The sequence below is a fragment of the Colias eurytheme genome, chromosome 22 (genome assembly GCF_061535395.1).
Source record: "Colias eurytheme isolate Ceu_HAF_F1 chromosome 22, ilColEury1 Martin Lab GWU primary, whole genome shotgun sequence".
Classification (NCBI taxonomy): Eukaryota; Metazoa; Arthropoda; class Insecta; order Lepidoptera; family Pieridae; genus Colias; species Colias eurytheme.
In genome coordinates, this window is record NC_143001.1 from 1,403,448 (window position 1) to 1,430,565 (window position 27,118).

Genomic DNA, 27,118 nt, shown 5'->3' on the forward strand with positions numbered 1-27,118 from the left:
GATAGATTTTGAAACGATTATTAATTTACGAACTAAGTTCGAGCCTCGAGGCCTCACTACGGTTTTTTTCTCGCGAGCGGTTAACCGCTATAACTGCAAAACCGCACAAGATATACACACTATGGTCTATGAAAAACGAATTTTGGCGCGGTTTCGTGGTTTTAAAATTTATCACGGAAAAAAGCTGCAAATGAGGCTGCTTGTTTCGTTTACGTGAATCGCAAAATCACGCGATTTAAAGTTCAACAAAAATTGAAAGTACCTATTTAAAAATAAATTCCACAAATATAACCACATCTATGCCCAAAAATATTTTGTGTATGCGCTTATGGCTATACCATCAAAAGTCAATTACATAGGTACTCGCTTTTGTGTCATATTATAAACAAAGAAATGTGATCGTTTTTATTTTTGCTTTAATTAACAAAAAAAACAAAACACACGCCGAGCACACGTGTCAGAAGTGAAACTTCTTTGGTAAGATTCTAAGATAACAAAATCGTCGCCTTATTCCATAACGTGACAGTGTTGCCATGACGCGACCTTGAAATTTTACTCTCAACGCGCCAGAAGTTTCACTTCAAAAATTTAAATATGATAAGCAACATTTGCCAATTTATATTAGATATATTTTATGTTATTAGCACTACGAATTATTTTTAGATACGGCATCCAATCTAAATGGGTCTCATAATGATTTAGTTAAAATTTTGTGTGATTACCTATTCCATAAAAAATGGAATATTTATGTTTTCAAAATCAAGTCATTTTTGTTTAACTATTTATCACGATTTCTACGTCATACAAAGATCATCTGCATTTTTAGTGTAAGATATTTAACGTTCAAGCATGCTATAAAACCGATATGTACCTACTGTGATAAGATTTTTTTTTGTTTGGAATAACGTAATAAATTTTCGAAATATTATTTCAAGTGTTTAATTTTTTATTATTTACCTTGACTCATAATAGATGTGAATAATTTATTTTAGACTAGCTTTCCGCCTGCGGCTTCGCCCGCGTTTTCAAAAAAAAAACCCGCATAGTTCCCGTTCCCGTGGGATTTCCGGGATAAAACCTAGCCTATGTCACTCAGAAATGATGTAGCTTTCCAACAGTGAAAGAATTTTTCAAATCTGCCAAGTAGTTTCGGAGCCTATTCAATTCATACAAACAAACAAAAAATCAAACCTTTCCTCTTTATAATATTTGTATAGACATGGACATTGGACAAGCTGCCAACACAAATAAAGCTATAATTAATTTTTAACATCTTACTTCATATCCAATTTAATGCGACTGAAACCGAGGGACACAGCTAGTTAAAAAATCTTAATAGTGTAATTTTGCAAGAAGTTTATATCTAATACACTGGAGATTTCAGTATGAACATTAACTTGTAACAAGAAAATATGACCTTGAATGACGCCTGTATGTTTTTTTAATGTTATTTTGTAATGGTAAGAGCTCATACATACTTGCAATAATTCATAAAAATACAGAACATAAAAACTTTTCAAGGCAAAGCTAGTGTTTGGTATGAATACTATGCTGTATTAAAATAAGACAACAAAATTGCAATAAACAATAGAAGGAACATACTTGCAATAATTCATAAAAATACAGAACATAAAAACTTTTCAAGGCAAAGCTAGTGTTTGGTATGAATACTATGCTGTATTAAAATAAGACAACAAAATTGCAATAAACAATAGAAGGAACTCATTTAGGTAAGTGGCGTTAACATAGAAATCTAAATAACAAGACACATAGAAGTGCTATAATGTCATAATTCGTATGAAAACCGCTGTCGCCAAAATCAACACGTCATTCAAACCGAAAGCTAAACAGTACACACAAGTAAACTATGTCTTTTATTGGACAGCTTGATTTTAGTGAAAACTAACTTAACTATTAAATTAAGCTTTTGAATATGTATCCTAACGCACGAATTTACGGTTTATTTTAGAATAACATCCCTAAGTATATGAGCCTTTTCGCTCCAATACGAACAAACGTGATAATAAGAATGGTCGACTGTGTCATTCATTGTTATTTCGATTACTATGGTGACACTCGTAATACTTGTAAATATTTTATAATTTTAAGGAAAAACGGCATTATTTCTAAAAAAAAATATTTTCCGATGAAATATTATTCCTTTATAAGTATAATTACAACTTGTGGAAGAATTTCCGCAATGGGAATTGCTGAAACACACCATGTATACACTCATACGTCTCCAGAGCAACTGAACAGTGACGAATGCACTGGTGATGTGCAAATCACCTGAGTGGCGACAAGGTCACGCACGCTTACGACTTCTAGTGTCTTGTTATTTAGATTTCTATGGGCGTTAATAATAAGCTAAATTTTTGAAGGCAGATTTTAAAATAAAACGAACAACACACATTCAAAATAATATATTTATCATCAAAATTCCTCACTGAAATCAACATCCATTATATTCTCGAATTCCTTATCATTTTGTATTTGATTATCTGTATTTACATTATCTGTCACCCTTGATATTTCGTCTTCAACAAAATCTTGGTTAATCAGATCCCTTTCAAGATTTAAATTATTATCATTTTCCACCAATCCTTGAATAGTGCTTTGAATAATACTGTTTTCTAAAACTACATCTTCTTGTCTATCTGTCACATTTTCAGTATTAGATTCATTTGTGTCTGTAACTGTGGGTTCCATATTATCTTTTTCAATTGATTTTTCTGCAGCACCTTCTTTGCTTTTATCTGTTTTAGTATTATTATCATCTTGTTCACTGTTTTTTGAAGCAATTTTATCTGCATTCGTAATTTCTTCATCACTTTTATTATGAAGACTGTCAATTTCAATATTTTCTGAGACAATTTTATCTGTATTGGTAATTTGTTTGTCGCTTTTATTTCTAAGACTTTCAATTTCAATATTTCCTGAGGCACTTTTATCTACATTCGTAATTTTTTCATCGCTTTTATTATTAAGACTGTCAAATGTGTCCATGTTAGTATTTACTTCATTCCTATCAACTTTACTATTATTTTCTTGATGAACATTAACTGAAACTGATATATTCTCGCTTTCTTCATCAGAACTGTCTATAACATTAGATTTTGCGTGTTTTTTCGCTTTTAATTCCTCAATACCTTCAATATTAATAGTTGTATCGGAATTATTAGCTTTTAATTTGGCAAGTCGTCTTTCTTCTGCTAATCTCCTATTTCTGAGCATTCTTTCTCTTTGTTCCTCGCTAATAGATGGAGAAGAAGTCGCTTTTGGCATTGACAAAGATCTGTAATAAAATAAATTAATGTTCAATTTCAAAATAAAAGTTATTAACATTTCATCAATATATTTGCGTTGTTTGAAAAATGTAAGAAAATTATTGAATTAGATTGAAGTATGGTTTAAATTGGCATTTTCAATGCACATCTCGAATTTGACATGCTAGCATGAAAATATTAAATAACATAAGTAATATAAATATTTTTTTTTCATTCTATACAAAATAATCTTATATATAAAAATGAATCGCAAATTTGTGTTGGTAAGCGCATAACTCGAGAACGGCTGAACCGATTTCGATAATTCTTTTTTTATTATATTCCTTGAAGTACGAGGATGGTTCTTATGTAGAGAAAACGTAAATATTATGTACCACGGGCGAAGCCGGGGCGGACCGCTAGTATTACATAATTATTTACGTGTTTTATTTCTTATCCTAATTTATGTGAGCCAAAATTGCTGCATCAATGAATTGATATTTTTCTTTGAACAGTCTTGCAGATTTATAGCTAGATAAAATTGTTAAATGTAACCAGCATATCATATTGTATTTGTATTATTCTGGAAGCTCATAAAAGCATAGATAATTTATAAGGTGCTATGCTGAAACTATAAATGACTTGACATAACATAGTGGGATGTTCAAGGGCAAAAATTGTCACAAATCACTTTGATTCTGTAACAGTAAGCAGCTTGAGAAAAGGCCCTATGCTTAAGGAGTTAAAGGATCTATCATCTATATATATAAAAGAAAGTAGTGTTAGTTCCTCCACTTATAACTCAAGAACGGCTGAACCGATCTAGCTGAAAATTGGCAGGGAGGTAGTTTAGAGCCAGGAGAAGGATATAGGATAATAGATATGTACCACAGGCGAAGCCGGGGCGGACCACTAGTTAAATATAATGATAGCTCACATGATTTGGTAAATGGTCAATGGTCTAATGGTAATGGTCCTAGGACATCTATATAATCCAAAAACTGCCCCCCTAGACAAGTGGCTTTCTATTAGCGTAAAGTTCAATAGAATAGATTATGAATGTATGAGATTGTACGTCAAAAATCAATCGTCGTCGTCGTAATCAAACGTCAATCTCATACATTCATATTCGATTCTATTGAACTTTACGTTATAGTATGGGAAAATTAATTTATTCAGATCGAATAATTCGTGTAGTTTTGAAAGTTGCTACAGTTATTCCTAAAGATGTCCAGATGAATATACAAAAAGCCCCCGAGGGAGGGACACAAGCCGGCGGCGGGGGAGGGGGGAAAGGTCTCTTTTTCAAGGTTTTTGCTTGTAACTCGAAATTTTTTTCATAATATCTCTTTAGTGACTTCTACATTAATTATCTATATTAAATTTCCTATAAATTACGTCTCAACATTTTTACTGTACGATCAATACTTTAGGAGATACAGAGTATTAAAGGTAAGAAAAATAAGAAACAACATAGTTTTACAAATTTTAATTATAAAAAGAAATAACATCTTTTTTTGCACGAGTATGCCGACTTATACTTATACTTATTAGTCAAATTGTGTTTCATCTTCGTCATCTTTATCATTAACATCGATAGGGGGTCCATTAGTACAAGCTCCTAGGCAGCCGTTACAGATAAGACTACATATTTAATGCCCGCTTTTCGGCAACTGCATTTTCCGGAACATCCACTTTTACATCGGCAAAAAATTGAATTTAACAACGCTTCAGGAGCAGGAGGATCCAAGGTCGTGATTGGTTCTAAGTATCCATCGACTCTTCGCTTCCAACCCCATATTTCAGGAGGCAGTTGGTTCCCAAGCCACTCCTGTACTTGATGGAATACTCTGTAGGCGTGATATTTTGCTGACCCTTTGGTAGGGGGGAGGGAAGGAGTAGTTTCAGTGGGTGTGATACAACCTCAGCTATTTACAGGAAGGGAAAAACATCAATTATCAAGATTTTTGATCAAAAGCCGTCACTAAAGGAAACAGCAACTGTATTTTATGACCCAACGTCAACTCAGGAGGTTATAGCAGAAGCCGGAGAAAAAATGTTTCTTGCAGTATACCGAGCGCCCTGTACTCAGTCTGAGATCAACAGACATCGATTCACAGTTTTTCTGAAATCTTGTACCAAGCCCAAACCGAATCTTTCTTCCCTCCCCCCTACCAAAGGGTCAGCAAAATATCACGCCTACAGAGTATTCCATCAAGTACAGGAGTGGCTTTGGAACCAACTGCCTCCTGAAATATGGGGTTGGAAGCGAAGAGTCGATGGATACAGTGGCGTGCCTAGGGTATAAGGACTGGGCAAGCCCAAATTTTTCAAAGTGTTTGATGGGTACCCTTTTCATGAATAAGATACCTACCTAGGTATACTGTGTAATTATGTTCGTTATAAAACTTAAAAAAAAACGTGAACATATTTCCTACATACCGAATCAAATCTTTTAAACACGCGCGCCCTCAAACAGTTGAGTCAAACGTTTATCATTAAAAATTAAAATCGATAAATTATATAAAACTGTATGACATTATATTATTAATAAAATTGTACAGATTATTTATATTCTAATTCAAAACGCCAATCTTTCTGAAGGAAAGATTTTATAACATCGGAATTATAGAAAGTAACTAGGTGTTTGTTTTAGAATTCAATTAAGTACCTAACAGCTACTTTTCTATGGCAATTATTGATACCTAATACAGAAAGGCGTTCTTGGCCAAATAAATACTTATACGTATTTCTTAATAATTAATACGTACCTATGAATACGATTTAACGATGAGAAAGCACGCTCCGTGGAAGAACTACTACCTATTTACTAGCAGGAATCGTAACTAACAAAATATGTGCAAGTTTCAACAGCTGGGGAAAGGCTTTTTCTAAGTAAGTAATTCTCATTCATGAAATCGTTCGTAAACATTACAATTAAAATTTCGTATAAGTGACTTACTAGTTTCGGTAATGCACAAATCGGGAGTTGGTTTTGATGAAGAAATTAATTGTTTTTCAGTAAAGTTTAATGATTTTACCTTTCCCCCGCTGAGCACAAAACAAACCACCACAATTTACAACACAATCTGCTGTCGCGACACTTATTTTACCACAAAATTCGAAAAACTTAAGCTAAATTACACCGGTATAATCACCCGCTCAAACAAACTATAATTTAACAATAATATTCACGACGTTCGTTCGTGCAATCGTAACTATCTTCACACTGTTAAAAAGCCGGGCCTTTTTTCCCTTAGAAATTGCTATAGAGTTCTATAGCTAGGTATGTATCTACTCCGACGAAATTTCATACGTTAGAAGAGATGAGCGCAAAGCCCGGTAAAAGCCCACGCGTGCAAGCGAGACACCGCACTATTTATAATCCATCGAATTTAGGTTGTAACGTCCAAATAAAAGGTACGACCTTATTCCGATAGCAAGAAGGATGAAATTAAAAGTTTACTCGAATTCGTCATTGTTTTATGCTAGGCGTATTATACATATTATATTATATTATTGTAGGTGAGTTTTCATTGAATTCGGAGTTGCTCATTGCGCGCGAATATTCAAACGTGAATATAGGTATTTTCCTGTCTCTTAGCGAATTTCTAAGGCAAGCCGGGCTTTTCGGCTTGTATGAACGTACCGCCACTGGATGGATACTTAGAACCAATCACGACCTTGGATCCTCCTGCTCCTGAAGCGTTGTTAAATTCAATTTTTTGCCGATGTAAAAGTGGATGTTCCGGAAAATGCAGTTGCCGAAAAGTGGGCATTATGTGTAGTCTTATCTGTAACGGCTGCCTAGGAGCTTGTACTAATGGACCCCCTATCGATGTTAATGATAAAGATGACGAAGATGAAACACAATTTGACTAATAAGTCGGCATACTCGTGCAAAAAAAGATGTTATTTCTTTTTATCATTAAAATTTGTAAAACTATGTTGTTTCTTATTTTTCTTACCTTTAATACTCTGTATCTCCTAAAGTATTGATCGTACAGTAAAAATGTTGAGACGTAATTTATAGGAAATTTAATGTAGATAATTAATGTAGAAGTCACTAAAGAGATATTATGAAAAAAATTTCGAGTTACAAGCAAAAACCTTGAAAAAGAGACCTTTCCCCCCCTCCCCTGCCGCCGGCTTGTGTCCCTCCCTCGGGGGCTTTTAGTATATTCATCGGGACACCTAAAGCTGAATAGTTTGTTTGTTTGTTTGAACGCGCTAACCTCGGGAACTACTGGTCCGATTTGAAAAATTCTTTCGGTGTTAGATAGCCCATTTATCGAGGCAGGTATATAACATCACGCTACGGCCAACAGGAGTGGAGCTAGGGGGGTGAAACCGCGCGGAGCAGCTAGTTAAATATAATGATAGCTCACATGATTTAGTAAATGGTCTAGGACCTAGGTTCTAGGACATCTATATAATCTAAACAGCTTACCTCTCCTCAATCCTACTATTATCCATATATATATCTTTATTCTTTTTAACAGAATTAGGCGCAGGTGCGGCCCTCGCTATATCTATTTGTTGCTGAAGCAATTTATCAAATTCGTCCTCTTGTGGTGGGGCTTCATCATCACTTGAATCTTTTTGCACTACCGTTTCTTCTGATATGAATTGGTCTGATCTTATTTTTTGGAGGTGCACCTGTGAATTTTTGATATTTGTAAGACATTGTCTTTATTTTTATAGTAAATATTTCAGATAACATATAATTTTTATATTTTACGAATATTATTTTTTGTGTATCTAATCAATCTAATTGATTGAAGAACAATCAATTGTGTTGTTTCATAATATTAACCAAGTCTCAATTGAATTATGAATAAAGCCTCAAAAATTGGGGAGGTAGATTGTAATATAACCTACATATTATGTAGTATGAAAATATTGCATAACATAAAGTGAATATAGGAATTTGTGTAGTCACAAATCAAAATGTTTTTGCTACAGAGCATACAATTAACTCTGTGGGTGTGAACTGCACATTTTTGACCTTGTAAAACTTATTTTTATGTACCTCATCAATCAGATGTGTTTTTTTATCTTATTTTCCAATTATCAATGGAATAATAATTATAACATTGTATCCGTTACATTTATTACTTACCATAACAGGCCTTTTTTTCCCCAACACTTCTATTTTCTTCAAGCAGTCTTCAAATTTGAATTTTGGATACAATCTGTAAGCCCAATGTTCTAATTTTTTCAATACCAAATCTAAGTCCTCTTTTTCATGACTTTTGCCTGAAAATAATTAAAATGATGCTTCTATAAGCAATGAACTCATTGTTCTAACATTTGGTTGGGAGGATGGCTAAGTAATTGGTTTTATTATGTATATTGTATTAATTTACTCAACACAATACTGAAAGAGACATGATACTTGCAACCAGTACTTATAAAAATACTAGATTCCGCCTGCGGCTTCGCCCGCGTTTTCAAAGGAAAACCCGCATAGTTCCCATTCCCGTGGGATAAAACCTATGTCCTTTCTCAGGTATCAAAATATCTCCATACCAAATTTCATGAAAATTGGTTCAGTAGTTTAGGCGTGATTGAGTAACAGACAGACAGACAAGAGTTACTTTTGAATTTATAATATTATTATAGATATTCTTTACTATATTTTTATAAGTAATCAAATCCTGTTTTATTTTCCTTCATCACCAGGTTTTAAACGAAAATCTAGTCTAATCAAACAGTAAGTCAGGTTAACAAATAAATAACAATAAATTTACCTTTAAACTTAAAATCTTTGAAATGTTCAGGAATCACTCGTATTCCTCTGGGCCCAGTGAGACGTGCAGGATTCAATATAAAGCGAGGGTTCTTTACAACCCGCTTAGTTTTGTTGGACGTAGGATCTACACGCCTTTTATCTTCCTCTGAAATATTAATAAAATAATGAGAGAAAATAGTCATTTTTTTAATAATATTGTTTATGATTTCTTATTTATTCCAATTTGAATATTAAAGATAACAGTTTAGACAGATTCAAACTTATAAAGAGCATCCATCAATAGATACCTGCTTCATCTTCCTTTTCACTGTTGTCATCACTACCCAAAGAAAGTCTTTCTTCATAATCACCACCTTCTATAACTCTTTCTAATTCCTGAGCTTCGTTAGCCTCATCTTGGAGGAATACGTCTTCAAGTAACGACATGAAATTGCCTCAAAATACGTAAATTAGAAAACATCAGTTAAAAAAAGCAAGTTTCACGTACAAGCTACCACGAACTTGTCGGTTGTATGCTGCGCTTACGTTATCAGGAACATATAAATACCCAATGGTCTTCTTTATGCAGACTAAAACAGAAAGAACTTATTTTAATTGTAATAATTATTTGCTAAATCGAATGCAATGCAATTGATTGGCTTCGCAATTCGCATTGTAATAAATAATTTTGACATTGACAATGACAAGAATGAAAAAAATCGCGGGAATTTTTGTTACGAAAATGCCGGATACGTGGTTTCGTCACAGCCGGTATGAAACTCGACAGATTAAAAATTATTACCTATTACACGTGATTAATAGGTAATTATAGAATGTACATACTGTGGTACATACTAATTATCTTTTCTAGGTTGTTAAATGTTGTAAATATTGTAAGCAAAAATAGAATAATGTGAGATTATATAATAGCTTAAAACTAAAGATGAGAATTGAAATTGTGTGTAATTGTCTTTTGAATTGGTAAATACATAATTAAAATTAAATCTTTCTTCATTCATCGAAAGGGAATGAATATTAGGCAGTTCAATAAAGAAACGAATCTTCAATGGCGGCGTTTATCATTCCCTCTCGCTTACACACGGCCGTACGGAATGCAAAAAAAATGGAAAAATAAAATCACTAAAATGTATTTGATTTTCCCTATAATATTTTTTATCATAAACTAGCGGTCCGCCCCGGCTTCGCCCGTGGTACATGTTTGCGTTTTCTCTACATAAAAACCATCCTCGTACTTCAAGGAATATAATAAAAAAAGAATTATCGAAATCGGTTCAGCCGTTCTCGAGTTATGCGCTTACCAACACATTTTGCGATTCATTTTTATATATAAGAAGATAAAGATTTACAATGACAATAGGCATGACGAAAGATTTTCAAAACCTCTTCCATAATGTGTGTATACGTTTATTAAACAAGAAAAATCCTATATTTCGCTAATATACTTAAATTTAACGAAGATAAAAAAAAAAATAAAAATAAAAAAAAAAAATCATTTATTGATCAATTTGTGGGTTAGGTACAAACATGTAACATTTGGACCCCAAACTAGGACAGCCTGTATTTTAGGGTCCACGACGAAGATAAAAGCCATTTTTCAAAAAATATTTATTAACTGTGCTAAAACAGCTCACAGGTGTCATGGCGTAGGCGTGACGTCACTCTTACGTAAATACGTAATTATCTGTATGCAAAGCGAAGTAAAATTAAACAAATATTTAATTATAAAGTGTTATAGAATCTAATTTCAAAGTTTATAAGTGGTGTGCAGTATTGCAATGTGAATCTACATAAAAATAATACCCAAAAAAAGTGTTAGTAATTGTTTAAAGTGAGAAAATAATATGAAATGATTGTATAAATTTGACGCAGAGAAACCCGAACCACATATTCGTGAATTCGCAATTATATTTTTGTTCTGAGTCGATAAAGCATACGTGAAAAAATAGAAAATAAATAAAAATGCGTATTCTCAGCATATTCATAACAACAAAATACACCTGCCGCGAAGTTGTTGTGAGTTGTTTACGTAGACGTGACGTCACGCGTGTTTCAGTCAAAATGGCTGACTGCAGAATTTCAATGTTTTATTTTATTGATAATCTCATTAATCTTAATGTTTTTAATATTTCTAAGTCACTATTTTTAATGTATATATTATACATTTTCCCTTAAAAACACTAATTCAAACATTTATGGATACTGTCGTCATGCCTATTATGCATTTGCGAAAGTAAAATACAATGTTTAATTGGAATTTGACAATTGATTCTTTGGGAAAAGTTGTTCAGTTTTATGGGCTCATTACAAATATTATGAGGGTTTTGTTACATTCTGTATACGTAAATATGATAATTCATATAAATACACAAATACCATAACAAAAAAGTTTGTCAACAAACAATTTGAAATAATTAATAAAATAATTATCCATTTACGTTATTTTTATTTTCTTTTTTGCTGACCCTACCATACGTCAGTGTCAGCTTTGGCCGCCATTGAAGATTCGTTTCTTTGATGAACTGCCTTATAATAGAGAAAATGCAAAATAGAAAAGGCACAACAAAATAGTTTAATTCAATATTGCGTCTCTGTCTAATGTCTGTTTTTAAAATACTGAACTGAGTTCAACTTTACAAACTTAAATGTACTTTTTGTTACACAATTGCCATAACGTTCTTAAAATTCTTATAAAACTTAGATGACATTTCCTATAATTAATTAAATGTATTATTATTATAATATTTCATTTATTTGTTTCATTATATAATCGGCATTTTTTGGCAATAAAACTGGCCATTGCTGAATCGTAACTTTGAAGCTGGCACACCACTAGTAAAGTCACGTGACCAGCTTGCGTTTGAGAGCGCATTCACAGGTATGGGAATTCGTAAATTTTATTGAAAATCGTGTAATAATCCGGTTAATTAGGTAGATTTAAGGTAAAAATAAGATAATAAGCATACAAAGTGTGTAAATGTGTTAAGAAAAGATTTGTGAAATGGTGTTGTAAACGATTATTTTTTCAACAAAGACTGTCAATTTGATACCAAGAAAGGTGCTTCAGGAATGGCGTCCCCCACATGTGCCGCCTATTGAATTTCGCCTTCGTTCGACGTTTTAGAAATTGATGACGTGAGCTCCTGTTGTACGTGGGAACGTGCAGATGCACTAGTCTAGTTGCAGTTAACAGGAATTAGTTACGTTTCACAAGTTTGAAATCGGTATCGCGGCTGATACAATATGATTCATTGTTCAGGTTTTTCGCGAATTATTTCGCAAAAATTTTTGTTTACTTGCATGTTATAGTGCTCTTGGCTGTCGGTTTGTGTTTTTTGAACATATCTCGTTCGAATGCTACTATATTATCTTAAAACATTGTCAAAATGTTTTGTTTACCTATCATCAGTTGCATTTAGCAAATTCCGCGTCGTAGTATTATTTAATCTACCATTTTATATTTATTGTCGTATTAAGCAACACCCAATCTATGAACTGCAGGACATTGACTCTGGATTACATCATATTATCTTAATTAGTGTTTCCATTGTGATAAAAATTTAACAACAATAATATGTACACACTAACAATACAAATGTTAAACATTTCTATTTATAGATTGTACATAAGAAAGTTGTGCACATATTTTCTTTCCATATTTTTAGGTACAATGCATTGACAACATTTAATCGAGGCATGCAATATAAATGAATTAATTAAATAAAGAATATATATCTTTGTAATTATCTTCATAAAATTGGATCTATACTTTAGAACAAACTATAAAATCAATTTATGTTAAGACCTAATTAGAATCTAATAAATAATAAAATATGAGCCCTTTTAGCTGTTCATAGGATGTTTTTCTAAAATAAAATATGTGGTTATGTGTTTAGTTATGCATCAGTCATTCCTAAAGGTATCATATCTTTATTTCTGAATTGTTGATTACTATCATTCGTAGGGCATATTGTTTGTTGATAAAATATAACAATAAACTTGTTTCAAGATAGTTTAAATATTAAGCCATTTAAATAAACTCAATATATTTATTCATGATTAGACGCAAGAACATAATATTAAAAAATTCTTTATTTCAAAAAAGAAATACTTTCTTTTTCCTGGTTTTGCTATATTGAAAATTACATACCATGAAAAAAATTGAAGCAAATATTTTCACAAATTACTTGTTAGGAGATAGATCTAATAAGTCTTATAAGAAATAGAGCTGTTGTTTGTAATGTTTAACCATCGCAGCAATAAAAAAATTCTAGCTATCTTATATCTTAAATAAATTTATACTTAATAATTATTATAACTAGCCGTCCGTCCCGGCTTCGCCATGGGTACATATTTACATTTTCTCTATATAAGAACCATCCTCGTACTTCAAGGAATGCTGTTTAAAATATTGGCATTATAATTTGCTATTTTCTATAGCAGATATAAGAAATGGTCACCCTAGGTTTGAAAAATCTTTGTTCTTTAACAACTTCAAATTGGTTCATCTAACTGGATACTTTGTGTTCTCACTTATTTATGAATTACTTAAGTTTCTGTGATTACTAGCTACCCGCGGTTTTATCCGCATTTCTCCGCTCCTATTGGTCATAGTGTGATGATATTATTTTGCTTGATAGATGGGCTATCTAAAAATGAACAAATTTTTCAAATTGGATAAACAAACTCTTCAGCTTTATAATATTAGTATAGATTAAGTACTATTGTACAATGAATGATGTCAAAGGCTGAACATCAATCAGTATTCACTTTTGTGAAGATATCTTTTCCTATTACGGACAATAATTGTAAGAGAAAGTACTATCCTGTCTTTTATTGGTTTTTCGTAGTTCATCTTATATGGAAGCTTAGATTTGCTTAGTTGTACATATCATATGAAACTGTTTGTTGATTTTATTTCTACGTTTTTTAATTCCACATCAATGATATCACATTTCTTGTCTTGATTCTTCCTGCCTGTCTGCATATTTGTGGCTTTGTGGGGCACTCCGCACTATCTGTTTAACTTTTTAACAGTTAGACTTAGCAGTTGTTACTTAAAAAATTTCTGGTGGTCTCCATACAATAAATATATTTTAGTAGTAATGACATGAACTATTAAACTAATTACAATGAATAAGCTGAACCAGTGATCTTTAGTGTAAGCTAGTTAGTAGAAATAAGCTGAATCTTTAGTGTCTAAGAACTCGACTCACACTTAACAAATTTTAATCAAAACTTGATACTCTTTTTCTTAACTTTTCAATTTATTTTATTCTAAGTTTTGATTGAAATAATTTAATTTTTTTTGTTATACTTAAAATAGACTTTCTTTGTTTCAGCTGCTTGTAAATAGAGGCTGTATATATAAGAGTAGGTCATAATGAGTTTGGGTGCGCGCGCCACCAAGGGTGGTGCGAAGGGGAAGGACGGCAAGCAACAGGACAAAGGCAAGAGCACAGACAAGCCGCAGGCTAAGGAGAAGTCAAAGCCACAGGTAATGTAGAATTTTTTATAGCGGCAACATTTTAAGAGTATTTTTTATTTCTTAATACATAATTTAATTTCCTTATAATTCTTTTTTCATTATATCTGTTGCCTATTAGATGTTTTGATTAACACAGATTGAAATTTAGTGGTTTTCTCAGGGAAGAATTACAAACATACATCCACACACATACTTATGCAATTATAATACTAGGATGAAGTAGGATTACGAATGTTTGAATATTTTTTAATGTTTATGTTATTTGTTATTACAGGCGACAACAGAACAACTCCGCATGGCAAATATAATTGACCGTAAAGGCGAAGATGCCGATGTCCGCAGAATGGTATGTTAAAGTTATATAAATATCGTATTATTTTTAACTAGCCGTGCCCCTCTCCTGTTGGTCTAAGCATGATGATACACAGCCTTCCTCGATAAATGGGCTATCTAACACCGAAAATATTTTTGAAATCGGACCAGTAGTTGTTGAGATTAACACGTTCAAACAAGCAAACAAACTTCAGCTTTATAATACTATAGATTTCCAAAAAACTTTTTTTTTCTAATTCTGATACATTTTTCTTTATTTCGAAAGTTACGCACGCAAAATTTACTATCAAAATTGCAACCACTTTGAGTTTTTTTTCTATTTGCTTATAATATGCTCTGCGATTTAAAGCACGTGGGGTTGTTGCATATTTAAAACACTGAGAGCATATTTTTATAATATTAAAAATGCGTATGTTTGGTATGTATTACAATATAAGCTAAGTTTTACTGGACTATTATTTTGGACTTGCTTTGTCCAGGGCTTCGCTGTCGTTGGTTTTAGATTAAAAACTGCCTACGATGTTTTGCTTTAATTAAATTATAAATGCAAAAAGAGAATTCACATTTTCTAGAAGTTTAAATATTTAGGCATTTGTTTAAATATTTGTAAAGCACCAAATGACTGACCAAAGGCCTTGTTCAATCTTTATTATGCACTAAAGGTAGGGAAAAATCGATACACACGATCAAAGATGGAAAAGCGAGCGACGCAAATATATCGTTAACGGGATTATGTAAGTGCAGGCAAATTAAAACTGGTCAATGTAACTTCAGTACTAATCTTTTAAAACTCGACATTGTACGTTATTTAAGCCTATATTAAGGTTTTATTTCAATTATCCCGCGATTACGTACTGTTAAATGGGCAATGCTCGCTAATAACTCTTAAGTTGAACGTAATACGATTTTATTTTTCAAATCTTAAGTAAGGTATATTAATTATTGTATTTTCTTGAAGCCTTATTTTTCCCTCAATTGTATTTATGTTAAGAATACGCAATATTTACGGGGAAAATGCTAAAGAATCTCTAAGTATTAATCATAAAAGAAATAACAAATAAATTGGAACAAATTGACTGTGAAAGATCGTGAACAATTGAGTTCTTTTAGTAATCCTATGTGCGTAATAAAAAATCTAATATTATAGATAAATACTAGCTCCGATCCGCGGTTTCATCCGCGTGGCTCCGCTCCTATTGGTCTTAGCGTGATGATATTATATAGCCTTCCTCGATAAATGGGATAGCTAACACCAATATAATTTTTCAAATCTTACCAGTAGGTCCTGAGATTAGCGCGTTCAAACAAACAAACTCTTCAGCTTTATTATATACTACTATAGATATATTAAAAGTCGGCACTTATCGAAATTATTCGAAATGTTTTTACAATTTATTTTTCAGTACTGTTTTAGTACAAAGTTTAAATTCTTTAAACTTGATGTTGAAACTGCCACTTCAAAGTTTATTTAGTTTCATGTGAAATTAAGAATATTGGTTACAATTATTATTATTAGAATAAATGCTTATTATGCTATTTATGGCAATATTTAAACATGCACTATGCATCTCATATTCTTGAAAAATCTTACCTATTTATCAAGTAAGATTTACGATCTTTCTCTTTTTAAGCTAGTTACTAATAAAAAAAGACGTGTGGCACTCGGGGACTGCCGCGGTAAAGCTATTGCATAGCATGCCTTCAAGCCATCCGTGTCCGTCGGAGTGGGGAGCGTGAGGTTTTTTCGTTACGGTATTTCTGGATTCGGTCCCCGCGCTCAAGGCCCGCGATAGAAGTTATGCAATAGCTTAATAAATATTCTAATAACATTTGTTGCAGGTGACGGAGCTAATGGAGATGACGTGTAGAACTGAAGAGGAGGTGTGCTCCGCGCTTCACGACACGGACAACGACATGGCGGCCGCTTGCAATCTGTTGCTCGAGGAGAGTCCACGGATACAGGTATATATACTTACTAGCGGTCCGCCCCGGCTTCGCCCGTGGTACATATTTATTGCACGCCTCATAAGCGAAGCGTTGAGGTGGGTACTACTGTCACTTCGCGCAAAACATCTGATTTTTCAAACTTAAAATGTCTTTATGTATCATACATTGCACTTGTAAGATAATACATACACACATATATTAAGAAAAAACACTATTTTTAACGTTCATGATATTTTTGATGTCATTTTTGTTATTTAAACTATGTAGTTAAAAAACAGTCTAAAAAAGTTCTGTCTTGGACGTCCGTGTGTCTGTATGTGCGGATCCTTTTTCTTGTTAACACGATAGCGACCGAAATACTTTACTAATCGAGTCTTTTTTTTTCTCTTACGCTTGAGTATGCTCAGGAATAGAACCCTTTCATTTTTCAGGGTCTGATTCGATGTGGTTTAATTGTTATTAAATAAACAAAAATAATAATTAATAAATATTTATTAAAAAAAAATTATGAGGCGTGCACTTTTGGATTTTCCAAATTATTTTTTCTCTACATAAGAACCATCCTCGTACTTCAAGGAATATAATAAAAAAAGAATTAACGAAATCGTTCTCAAGTTATGCGCTTACTAACACATTTTGGGATTCATTTTTATATTATAAGATATATAAATCTCGTGTCACAATGTTTGTCCTCAATGGACTCCTAAACTACTTAACCGATTATAATAAATTCGCACACCATGTGCAGTTCGATCCAACTTGAGAGATAGTTTAAACATGTAGGTACCACGGGCGAAGCCGGGGCGGATCGCTAGTATATGTATATGGACAAGTTGTATAGTTGTTAATAGATTGGATCAAACACTTAAAGAGCAAAAAAGTGTATGTGTAGTGTTTTATTGAGGCAGTTTTAAATAAATTCGGCGTCAAACGTAAATGGACCGTACAGGCTTGGTGACTATTTATTTGTCTTTCTGAAATACAATATGTATGTATATTAATTTCTAACGAAATAGCTTAATACATATTTTTATCGATTTGACTTTGTAAATAATGGTGTTTCACACAAACCATACCTCATATAGTGTGTCATTTCATCAAATTCAAATTCAAATTTCTTTATTTGCAGAATGTAGATTTACAAAGATGTTAGGTAGGTCTAGGTACGTATTACATAGACATTCTGGCTTGTAATTTTGAGCATCCAAGAAAATAGATTCTTTTTATTGTCGTTGTCAGTATTTTCATGTTAATCCCACTTCTCATCTACTTGAATTAAGTAAACAACAATTTGTGTAAATCATATTTTCCATATACATTTTTGTAATGAAACCTCTTTATTTGCAAATTTCAGAGCGAATGGCAGACGAGCGAAAAGAAGAAGAAGAAACCGCCAGCGCCGGCTGGTAACGGGGAGCTCGAGCCGAGCAAGGAGCGGGACTCGCGGGATCCGCGGGATCCGCGGGACCCCAGGGACCCGCGGGACCCGCGCGCTAGATCCGGACCGAGACCACGTCAGTATATTATTATCTCTATATATAATGAAGTTGGTTAAAAATAAATTCCTATTTCCCTTAGTCACGGCATCACGCGTGAAAGACTGGACCAATTTCTATAATTCCTATTTTGAAGTGTTATTGTCAGGAGAAATATCTTATGAAAGAAAACTTGCTAAGAAATATGCGCCTAAATATGAATGTGTGAAAACGTAACAGCTATTTGAACTGTTACGTTTTCGCATTGTTTTGATTTTGAAATTGTAAGCAGTACATTATAGATAACAATTTGTTTACAGATTATATTATTCAAAAATCGAGCGTGGAATGTTTTGAACCTTTTGAAATTGTAACTTAATAATATAATCTGTGCAGGTCGTGGAGAAGGCGAAGGCGTGCGCGGTCGCGGCTCGGGTCGCGGTCGGGGCGGGGCGCGGGGCGGGCGGGGCGGGGCGCGCGGGGCCCGCAGGGGGGGCCGGGGGGCGCCCAGGGACCGCGCGGAGAACTGGGGGCCGGGGCATGCTGGTGAGTGCTGTATATGCTACAGTCAAAACCCTGAACCAGTCAACATCCTTATTGACGGCTATTAAGGTTATTGACTAAGGGCGTCGGTTAATATCCTTATTAACTGATTTTATCTGACAAAATCAGTTAATAAGGTTATTGACCGACACCCTTAGTCAATAACCTTATTGACCGATTTAAAGAGCAGACATTCAGTCAATATAGGTTTTAACCAACGTACTGAATAGATTTTAACAATAGAGAGTTTTACTTGCCCATTACAGAAAAGTTTAAGTGTCAAATTCGACCCAGTAGGTTAGGTTAGGTTTGAACTGCGACCCTCACGAAGCAGAACCGACTCGCTATTGTTTTACTTGCCCATTACAGAAAGATTTAAGTGTTCGTGGTCGTGATCGTGGTCGCGGCGGAGCGCCAGTGGTTATATATACAGTGTGGAAATTTTCGATGGACCCTGGAGAGAAAGAACTTGAAATACTGATGATAGCAAATTTTGCTGAAAGGAAGGACATTCCATTATTTTTTAAAAGAAATAGAACTGCATTCAAAGATTTTCGAAAATTCACTTGCTTCGCCCGGGATTCGAAATAAAAAAAAAGAGATTGAATGACGCATTACACTTTTAAAAATAAATATTATTTACATTGAAACAAAAATAGAAGATTATTATGTACATTATACATTAAAATGTGTTTATATTTCAGGCGGTAACATGGGCGACTCATTCCCGGCCACAGAAGATTGGGACAATGAGGAATGGTCAGGCTCTCTATCAGACACCAAGGTAAATATCATTTATTTATTTATTATATTTTTCTAAAATAGCTTACCTTGCACTACTTGCGTAATTTAATGAAAAATTTCCTTTGAAGAAACTAAAGCAATCTATTCAGATGCAATCAAAAGAGAATTTTCTGGTATCTGTTTATCTTTTAAAATAATTTACAAATAACGTAGTAAACAAAAAATCTTTTTCGCTCTGAATTCTCAGTCCATCCTTCTCTAACGCTTTAATATATAAAAATGGCTTTTAAACAAATGTTAACAATAACTATTGAACTTTTGAACTGATTTGAAATGGCTTTTTAATTAATTGATAACCCATTGAGCCCCGAACGGCCCGATCGGTCCAGGACACAATAGATTTTCTATTGTGTTTGTGATTCCGGGGCTATATACATGTAAATAAATGGATAAATAAGCCATATTATACCGTATAGCCATAGTCCATAGATAGCGACTGAGTAGTGTGTATGTATGTACGTAGGTGTTCACACCGAGTTCATTGGCACAGAATGCGGCGGACGGCGAAGCGGCCAACGCGCAGCCGACGGTGAGTTTATTTATTATTTTTATTTTATTAATTTAGTTAAGGGCCGATTTTTCAATGCTTGGATAAAACTTATCCGTCCAATAAAGTATTACACAATAATATGTCAATGTCACGTAAACTGTCAAATATGGGCAATTGGAATACGTTTTTAAAATGGTAGTTTTATACATTATTTGACGAATAAGTTTTATCTGAGCATTGAAAAATCACCCCTTAGTTGAAGAAAACAAATGTGGACACAGTATTTTACAAAGAAAGACGAGTTCAAAGTAAAGAATGGTGGGAAGAATTGATTTTTGTTGGATTTGGATAATAACTTTAAAATTTTAAAATTGAGAAATTTTTAAGCAATAGAAAATATATGGGATTCGAACCCACGTCTTTTGCCTTGCCGGGGCGCACCTGACTTCTCGGGTGATCGAGAGGTCAGGCATTTATAAATTTGAATGCTATATAACTGAATGAAATATCCAATTTAAAAGCTTAAAAAATATGATTACCGGGGTGAGGAGCTAGTTTATATTTAGATGGTCAATTTATGTGTCTGTGTTTTGTATGATAAATAAACAAATATTTCAGGACAATTTTCACACACGGCACGATCTGATCCCATACTAAGACTTCGCATGTGTTATGGAAACCAGATGACTGATAAGCATACATATATTATAATTTTTAAATAAATACTCATACAAGATAATTAACACCCAGACACAGAGCAAACATCTATGTTCATCACACAAACATTTGCCCCGGGTGGGAATCAAACCCACAACCTCTGGCTTGGAAGGCAGGGCCAACCAATCAATGAGAGATATAATTGTTACAGCTTTTATGATGTGTTTATAAAATTGCAGGAAGACTGGGAATGCGGTCCAGAAACGAACGGTCCGAGCGAAGGCCACATACCCACATACACGTACCACAACACACAGCAGCACCACACCAATATTATTGAAGTGAGTGACTTTATAATGTTTGTTTAATTTTTTTTTAATAAATATCTTAAATAAAGATAAATGTGACATTTACTGCTAATTCCTAGTGCCATAACTTAGTCCTAGTGTTGTATAGTGTATTATTACTGAAATATTATACATTCGAAATTACGGTCTTTTCCTATCCTTACATATAACTAAAACGATATAGCTCCTACAAATATTGTAATATAATTTCACTCAATAATTATTTTTATTGTTTAATTTTATAAACAATTTAAACAATTTTATTATACATAATATAGGATATAAGTAGCTGCAAAATTATGCTATTTCTTTTTATTGTATTCCAAGCCTATTGTACACTGTGTTATGAAACAAATAAACGATTTTTATTTTTATTTTGAAGTGAAACTTCTTTATCGGGGTTGGAAAAAAATTTAGTGTAACATTTTTTCGTTACGCGTGACATTTTTCCGTTACGCGCCATCTTTTTCTTATCCCTACCACGCGTGATTCGACGTATTTCTGTAAATTTGCATATAGTAAATTATTTTTTGAAAAATAAGGTCATCAAGAAGTTTCTCTTACGTGTGTACACTAGTACACGCATATATTTTTATTTTATTTTATTTTATAACTAATTGATATTTGCAGCAACAAATGGTATCGGTGTCGGCGTCAGGTGGTGTGGTACCAACGCCACCAGCCAACGCTGAACCGGCGGACAATTATCATCATCACCAGGTAGACATCTTTTCGTATAAAAATTTTAATTATATTATGTTTAATTTCAGTTGACATTTTTTTTTGTTTAAAGCATAAAGTAGTCCATAGAATGAGTCCCTCCAAGGGGGGTCTAGAGTGCGTGAGTTAGTAACGTAAGATGTTTCTTCGGAAACATGTCAAGAGTCCCTAGGTAATAACCATACTAAAACCCCGGGACACTAGGAGGAGCCCCGGAGTGGGGGGAGGGGGGAAATGGGTCCATTTTTTCATTTTTCACTTAAATCTCAAAAACGGTACATGTTAGAGAAAAACTTTCAAGGAAAAGTTGAAAGACCATAAAATTATCTACAAGTTGCACCTAAATCATTTTTTCCTATATCCTACCGTTTCTGAGTTATACGCAGTAAAAAATGATTTAGGCTCAAACAATTTCCCCATACTACACATCAATCGATCAAAAAATATTTCTTTCTTCCAAAAAACTCAAATGTGCAACTTGTGACCGGTACTGATAGATTGCTCTTAATTAGGTCTATAATTGGTAAAATAAGCACATTCCTCCATGGAAGCCTTTAGGAGGAATCGATTGTCAAAATATTATATTAGGGCAGTTTCAGTTACTGAACTTGATCTTTTTATTTTTTTCTTCCAAAAAACTCAGAAGTGCAACTTGTGACCGGTACAGATAGATTGCTCATAATTAGGTCTATCATTGATAAAAATACCAGATTCCACCACGGAGGCGTTTACGGGGAATTGAATTTTATCAGGGTAGTTACGATACTTGAACTTTTTATTTTTTTTCTTCCAAAAAACTCAGAAGTGCAACTTGTGACCGGTACAGATAGATTGCTCATAATTAGGTCTATCCTTGATAAAAATACCAGATTCCACCATGGAGGCGTTTACTGGGAATTGAATTTTATTAGGGTAGTTAGTTAAAAAGTTCAAGTATCGTAACTACCCTAATAAAATTCAATACCTCCTAAACGCCTCCATGGTGGAATCTGGTTTTTTTATCAATGATAGACCTAATTATGAGCAATCTATCGGTACCGGTCACAAGTTGCACTTTTGAGTTTTTTGGAAGAAAAAAAATAAAAAGTTCAAGTATCGTAACTACCTTAATAAAATTCAATTCCCCGTAAACGCCTCCGTGGTGGAATCTAGTATTTTTATCAATGATAGACCTAATTATGAGCAATCTATCTGTACCAGTCACAAGTTGCACTTTTGAGTTTTTTGGAAGAAAAAAATAAAAAGATCAAGCTCAGTAACTCAAACTACCCTAATATAATATTTTGACAATCGATTCCTCCTAAAGGCTTCCATGGAGGAATGTGTTTATTTTACTGATTATAGACCTAATTAAGAGCAATCTATCAGTACCGGTCACAAGTTGCACTTTTGAGTTTTTTGGAAGAAAAAAATAAAAAGATCAAGTTCAGTAACTCAAACTACCCTAATATAATATTTTGACAATCGATTCCTCCTAAAGGCTTCCATGGAGGAATGTGTTTATTTTACCAATTATAAACCTAATTAAGAGCAATCTATCAGTACCGGTCACAAGTTGCACTTTTGAGTTTTTTGGAAGAAAAAAATAAAAAGTTCAAGTATCATAACTACCCTAATAAAATTCAATTCCCCGTCAACGCCTCCGTGGTGGAATCTGGTATTTTTATCAATGATAGACCTAATTAAGAGCAATCTACCAGTACCGGTCACAAGTTACACATTTGAGATATTGGAAGAAAGAAATATTTTTTGATCGATTGATGTGTAGTATGGGGAAATTGTTTGAGCCAAAATCATTTTTTACTGCGTATAACTCAGAAACGGTAGGATATAGGAAAAAATGATTTAGGTACAACTTGTAGATAATTTTATGACCTTTCAACTTTTTCTTGAAAGTTTTTCTCTAACATGTACCGTTTTTGAGATTTAAGTGAAAAATGAAAAAATGGACCCATTTCCCCCCTCCCCCCACTCCGGGGCTCCTCCTAGTGTCCCGGGGTTTTAGTATGTTTATTACCTAGGGACTCTTGACATGTTTCCGAAGAAACATCTTACGTTACTAACTCACGCACTCTAGAACTTTTTATTCAATGGACTAAAGATATTGTAGAAAAATTGGCTATTTTTGAACTATCTTTTTTATGGCTTATCAACAATGTCTTAGTGGATAATACATGTATAAAAGTCCTTAACTGCGTCTGTCTATACAGGGTGTCCCGCTTTCGGTATACTAAGCGCGAAGGGACTTGTAGTTTTGCATACACTGATCACATAAAAAATACTTAAATAACAAAATTACGCGAAAAATTTTTTGCTAAATTTTTCCTTAAAATCCATGTATTCGTCTCTAGCTTCGCGCAGCCGGCATATACCGCTTCGCTAATGTGAGTATTTTGTCTATGAAAACATAATCTTAAACGATAGCTCACATGCGGGTGGCAAAGTTGGGCGGTTTGCTTGTTGGGGGTGTACACATGGAATTTTAAGAATTCCTCTATTTAAAAAAAAATGCGTCTGGAATTTTATAATTATTTTTTACGTACTCAGCGTATGCAAAACTACAAGTCCCTTTGCGCTTAGTATACCGAAAGTGGGACACCCTGTATATGGGTAATTGTTTGAAATAAACTGGGCAGCTTGGTTCTCGTGGAAGGCTCTAGTATAATTTAGACGCACTCGGTAAACAAACAGAAATCTAGTAAATACCAAAAAAATAGTTGTTTCTACTTGCTAATTTTTAGTAATACAAAGTTTTCTTGTGAGGTACATGACATGTCCAATTATGAATTTATATTATCTGTCTTTCTCATTGAAAAATACGCTTACTTATAAAATACATTTTTAATTTATAATTTCAGCCAATGGGTATGTCGGGTACTTTGAGCGCGGCGCAATCTCAATACCTATCGCAGTTGACGCACCAAGTGCAGAGGCATGACAATAGTATGTATTTTTATTGTTTATTGCTAATTTAGAGACGAATGTGTGCTAGATTAAATTATTTTATTATTTTTTTTGCAAAAAAAATATCTAACCGTCAATTATAAAGGTAAAATGTTATAAATGTAAATTGTGTGAAACCGGATGTTCTTAGCTATGCCTAAATTAGAGTTTAATTTAATCTAAAAGACAATTGCTTCGAGTGTTTTTATTTTTTTCTATACTAAATATTAATCGACAGCATACGTAATAATTAAATTTGCTACTTGCAAAGCTGTTGGGTTGCACTCCCTCTTGCCGGCAGAAGTTAAAACTTGATTATTAACGTTGAGCATGTTTGATATCCATCCGTCTTACGCTTTTTCGATCAGGGCACGTGTCCTGACGCGAGTTTAAGATTTTATACCCATTACAGAAAAAGTGCTCAACGCCGCTAAAGAAGTTTTCACTTTAAAATTCTTGAATTCATTTTGTAGTAGCGTATTTTATTAGTCTGATTATTATATCATGTTAATATATAATTAGGTGTGTACGCAAGTAACTACGGCGTGTACGGTTCTACGGATATGGCTACGCAGAGGAAGACGCAACGCGCTAGGGTGCCGCCTCCTTCTAAGGTATTATTGTTTATGCTCTTATTTATATATAAATGTTGTTTTTCATTGCTGTGAATGTTTTGTTATTTTATGATGCAACTAAAAAAAAAGTTTAATGAGATTATGAATGTTTTGCTTGCTAAACAGTATTCATGTTTTCTACATTTGTAAATTCCAATCAACTATGATCAAAAATCTTGGTAGCTTAGATATGAAAGTGTCACCTATAGCTATTAAAATAAATAAGCAATACTTTATTATAGCATACTTTTAAATTAACCAATGTTATTTTTGTGGCATTATTCCAAAAGCTATATAAAGTTCAATGACCCTTGCATATTGTATATTATCTATTCTATCTTGCAGATCCCGTCGTCAGCTGTAGAGATGCCGGGTGGCGGTGAAACAGGGGGTGGCGTGTTCCTAGACGTGCAGTTTGGAGCACTAGAGCCCGACGCGTTAGACACGCCCCCCGCAACCACCGCCCCCGCCCCCGCAGCCCCCGCAGTGCCTGCACACCAGCAGCATCAGCAACATCAGCAACATGCGCAGCCCACTGTACAGGCGACGCCGGTGAGTTATACCTTATGTGTATAGGAATAGAGTTCATTTTGTAATGTTAAAAGTCGCTCCCGCCGCGGCCGCTCCGCTCGCTGTACACTCAACAGCTGCAGGCGACGCCGGTGAGTTATATACCTTAGGCTGATAGGAATAGAGTTCGTTTTGTAATGTTAGAAGCCGCACTAGCAGTACGCGCAGCCCGTAGTACAGGCGACGGCAGTGAGTTATATACCTTAACCTATTGGGAATAGAGTTCATCTTCATCAGCAATATGCATAGCCCGTAGTGCAGGCGACGGCGATGAGTTGTGTGCTCTATGTGTATGAAGATAAGGTTGGTTTTGTATAGTTAGGAGCCGCACGTGTACCCACGCACCAACAAAATCATCAAGATCTAAGTGCTTTTTTTGTAATTGTGTGGTTGGTTGAAAATTTCGTTAATTCTACTAACTAATACTAATCTTCTTAGTAATTAAGGATAGTTTTGGCCCAATTTTTCGTTACAATCTTTGATTTTTAAATAGCAATAAATAATTATGTAAATAAAATAGTCTTTTTATTTAGTTTAAAATGAAACTGTAATTTGCAGCAAGTAACGCCACAGGCCGAGCCTCAAGTAGTGTCGACGAGTCACGAAACTACAACAGAGGCGCCTACGGCCACCTACCCTAATGCTAACACTATGGTAAATTGTAGTTTTACCCCTTAAAATATTAATATTGTAGAATGTAGTTAGTAGTTAGCAAAATTTTTAAATAGGGTATTAAAATTTTAAATCTTTTCTGTATGGAATACACACAGATATGTCACCTGTTGATACTAATAATGACTTATAAATACCGTAGATTATTTAAATATTTAAATTAATGTGTTTTGTTTGTAATTAACAGTTAAATGAAAGTCTCAACGCGGTGGAGTCGACGGCGACGAGTCAACCTGTTTCGTCAGAGCCGGCTGTATCTAATGCGACCTGTAAGTTATTTTAAAAGTACTTATCGATGGTTACTTGTGTATAATTGAAGTGAAATTTCTTTATCGGGGTTGGAAAAAAATTTAGTGTAACATTTTTTCGTTACGCGTGACATTATTCCGTTACGCGCCATCTTTGATTCGACGTACTTCTGTAAAGTTGCATATAGTAAATTATTTTTTGAAAAATAAGGTCATAAAGAAGTTTCACTTCTTACGTGTGTACACTAG

General features: G+C 33.8%; 2 protein-coding genes across 2 annotated transcripts in view; one reads left to right on the forward strand and one right to left on the reverse strand.

Moving 5' to 3' along the window:
* Nucleotides 1–2,408: 2,408 nt before the first annotated feature.
* On the reverse strand, nucleotides 2,409–9,696 carry LOC149898538 (uncharacterized). The gene is made up of 5 exons (XM_090115030.1): nucleotides 9,309–9,696; nucleotides 9,020–9,166; nucleotides 8,389–8,525; nucleotides 7,717–7,925; nucleotides 2,409–3,295 (listed from the first exon to the last, which is right to left on the reverse strand). Exons 1-5 carry the CDS (start codon nucleotides 9,445–9,447, stop codon nucleotides 2,434–2,436), a joined length of 1,494 nt encoding a protein of 497 aa, XP_089971156.1. The 5' UTR covers nucleotides 9,448–9,696; the 3' UTR covers nucleotides 2,409–2,433.
* Nucleotides 9,697–11,839: 2,143 nt separating this feature from the next.
* Nucleotides 11,840–27,118, forward strand: part of LOC149898539 (protein lingerer-like) — a 33,216-nt gene continuing 17,937 nt past the window's right edge. Inside the window, exons 1-15 of the mRNA XM_090114858.1 lie at nucleotides 11,840–11,896; nucleotides 14,361–14,515; nucleotides 14,781–14,852; nucleotides 16,679–16,801; nucleotides 18,141–18,300; nucleotides 18,658–18,807; nucleotides 19,509–19,588; nucleotides 20,072–20,137; nucleotides 20,995–21,096; nucleotides 21,733–21,822; nucleotides 24,681–24,765; nucleotides 25,288–25,379; nucleotides 25,725–25,931; nucleotides 26,508–26,603; nucleotides 26,809–26,890. Coding sequence (XP_089970984.1) covers nucleotides 14,402–14,515; nucleotides 14,781–14,852; nucleotides 16,679–16,801; nucleotides 18,141–18,300; nucleotides 18,658–18,807; nucleotides 19,509–19,588; nucleotides 20,072–20,137; nucleotides 20,995–21,096; nucleotides 21,733–21,822; nucleotides 24,681–24,765; nucleotides 25,288–25,379; nucleotides 25,725–25,931; nucleotides 26,508–26,603; nucleotides 26,809–26,890 — 1,519 coding nt within the window. The 5' untranslated portion in view covers nucleotides 11,840–11,896; nucleotides 14,361–14,401. The remainder of the gene's footprint in view (nucleotides 11,897–14,360; nucleotides 14,516–14,780; nucleotides 14,853–16,678; nucleotides 16,802–18,140; nucleotides 18,301–18,657; nucleotides 18,808–19,508; nucleotides 19,589–20,071; nucleotides 20,138–20,994; nucleotides 21,097–21,732; nucleotides 21,823–24,680; nucleotides 24,766–25,287; nucleotides 25,380–25,724; nucleotides 25,932–26,507; nucleotides 26,604–26,808; nucleotides 26,891–27,118) is intronic.

Excerpts from the sequence above, each read along its gene's own strand:
- LOC149898538 (XM_090115030.1), bottom strand. The coding sequence starts at position 9,447 with ATGTCGTTACTTGAAGACGTATTCCTCCAAGATGAGGCTAACGAAGCT. Across the intron at positions 9,167-9,308 it reads TGAAAAGGAAGATGAAGCAG|AGGAAGATAAAAGGCGTGTA; the intron begins GTATCTATTGAT and ends TTAATATTTCAG. Across the intron at positions 8,526-9,019 it reads CAAAGATTTTAAGTTTAAAG|GCAAAAGTCATGAAAAAGAG; the intron begins GTAAATTTATTG and ends AATTATTTTCAG.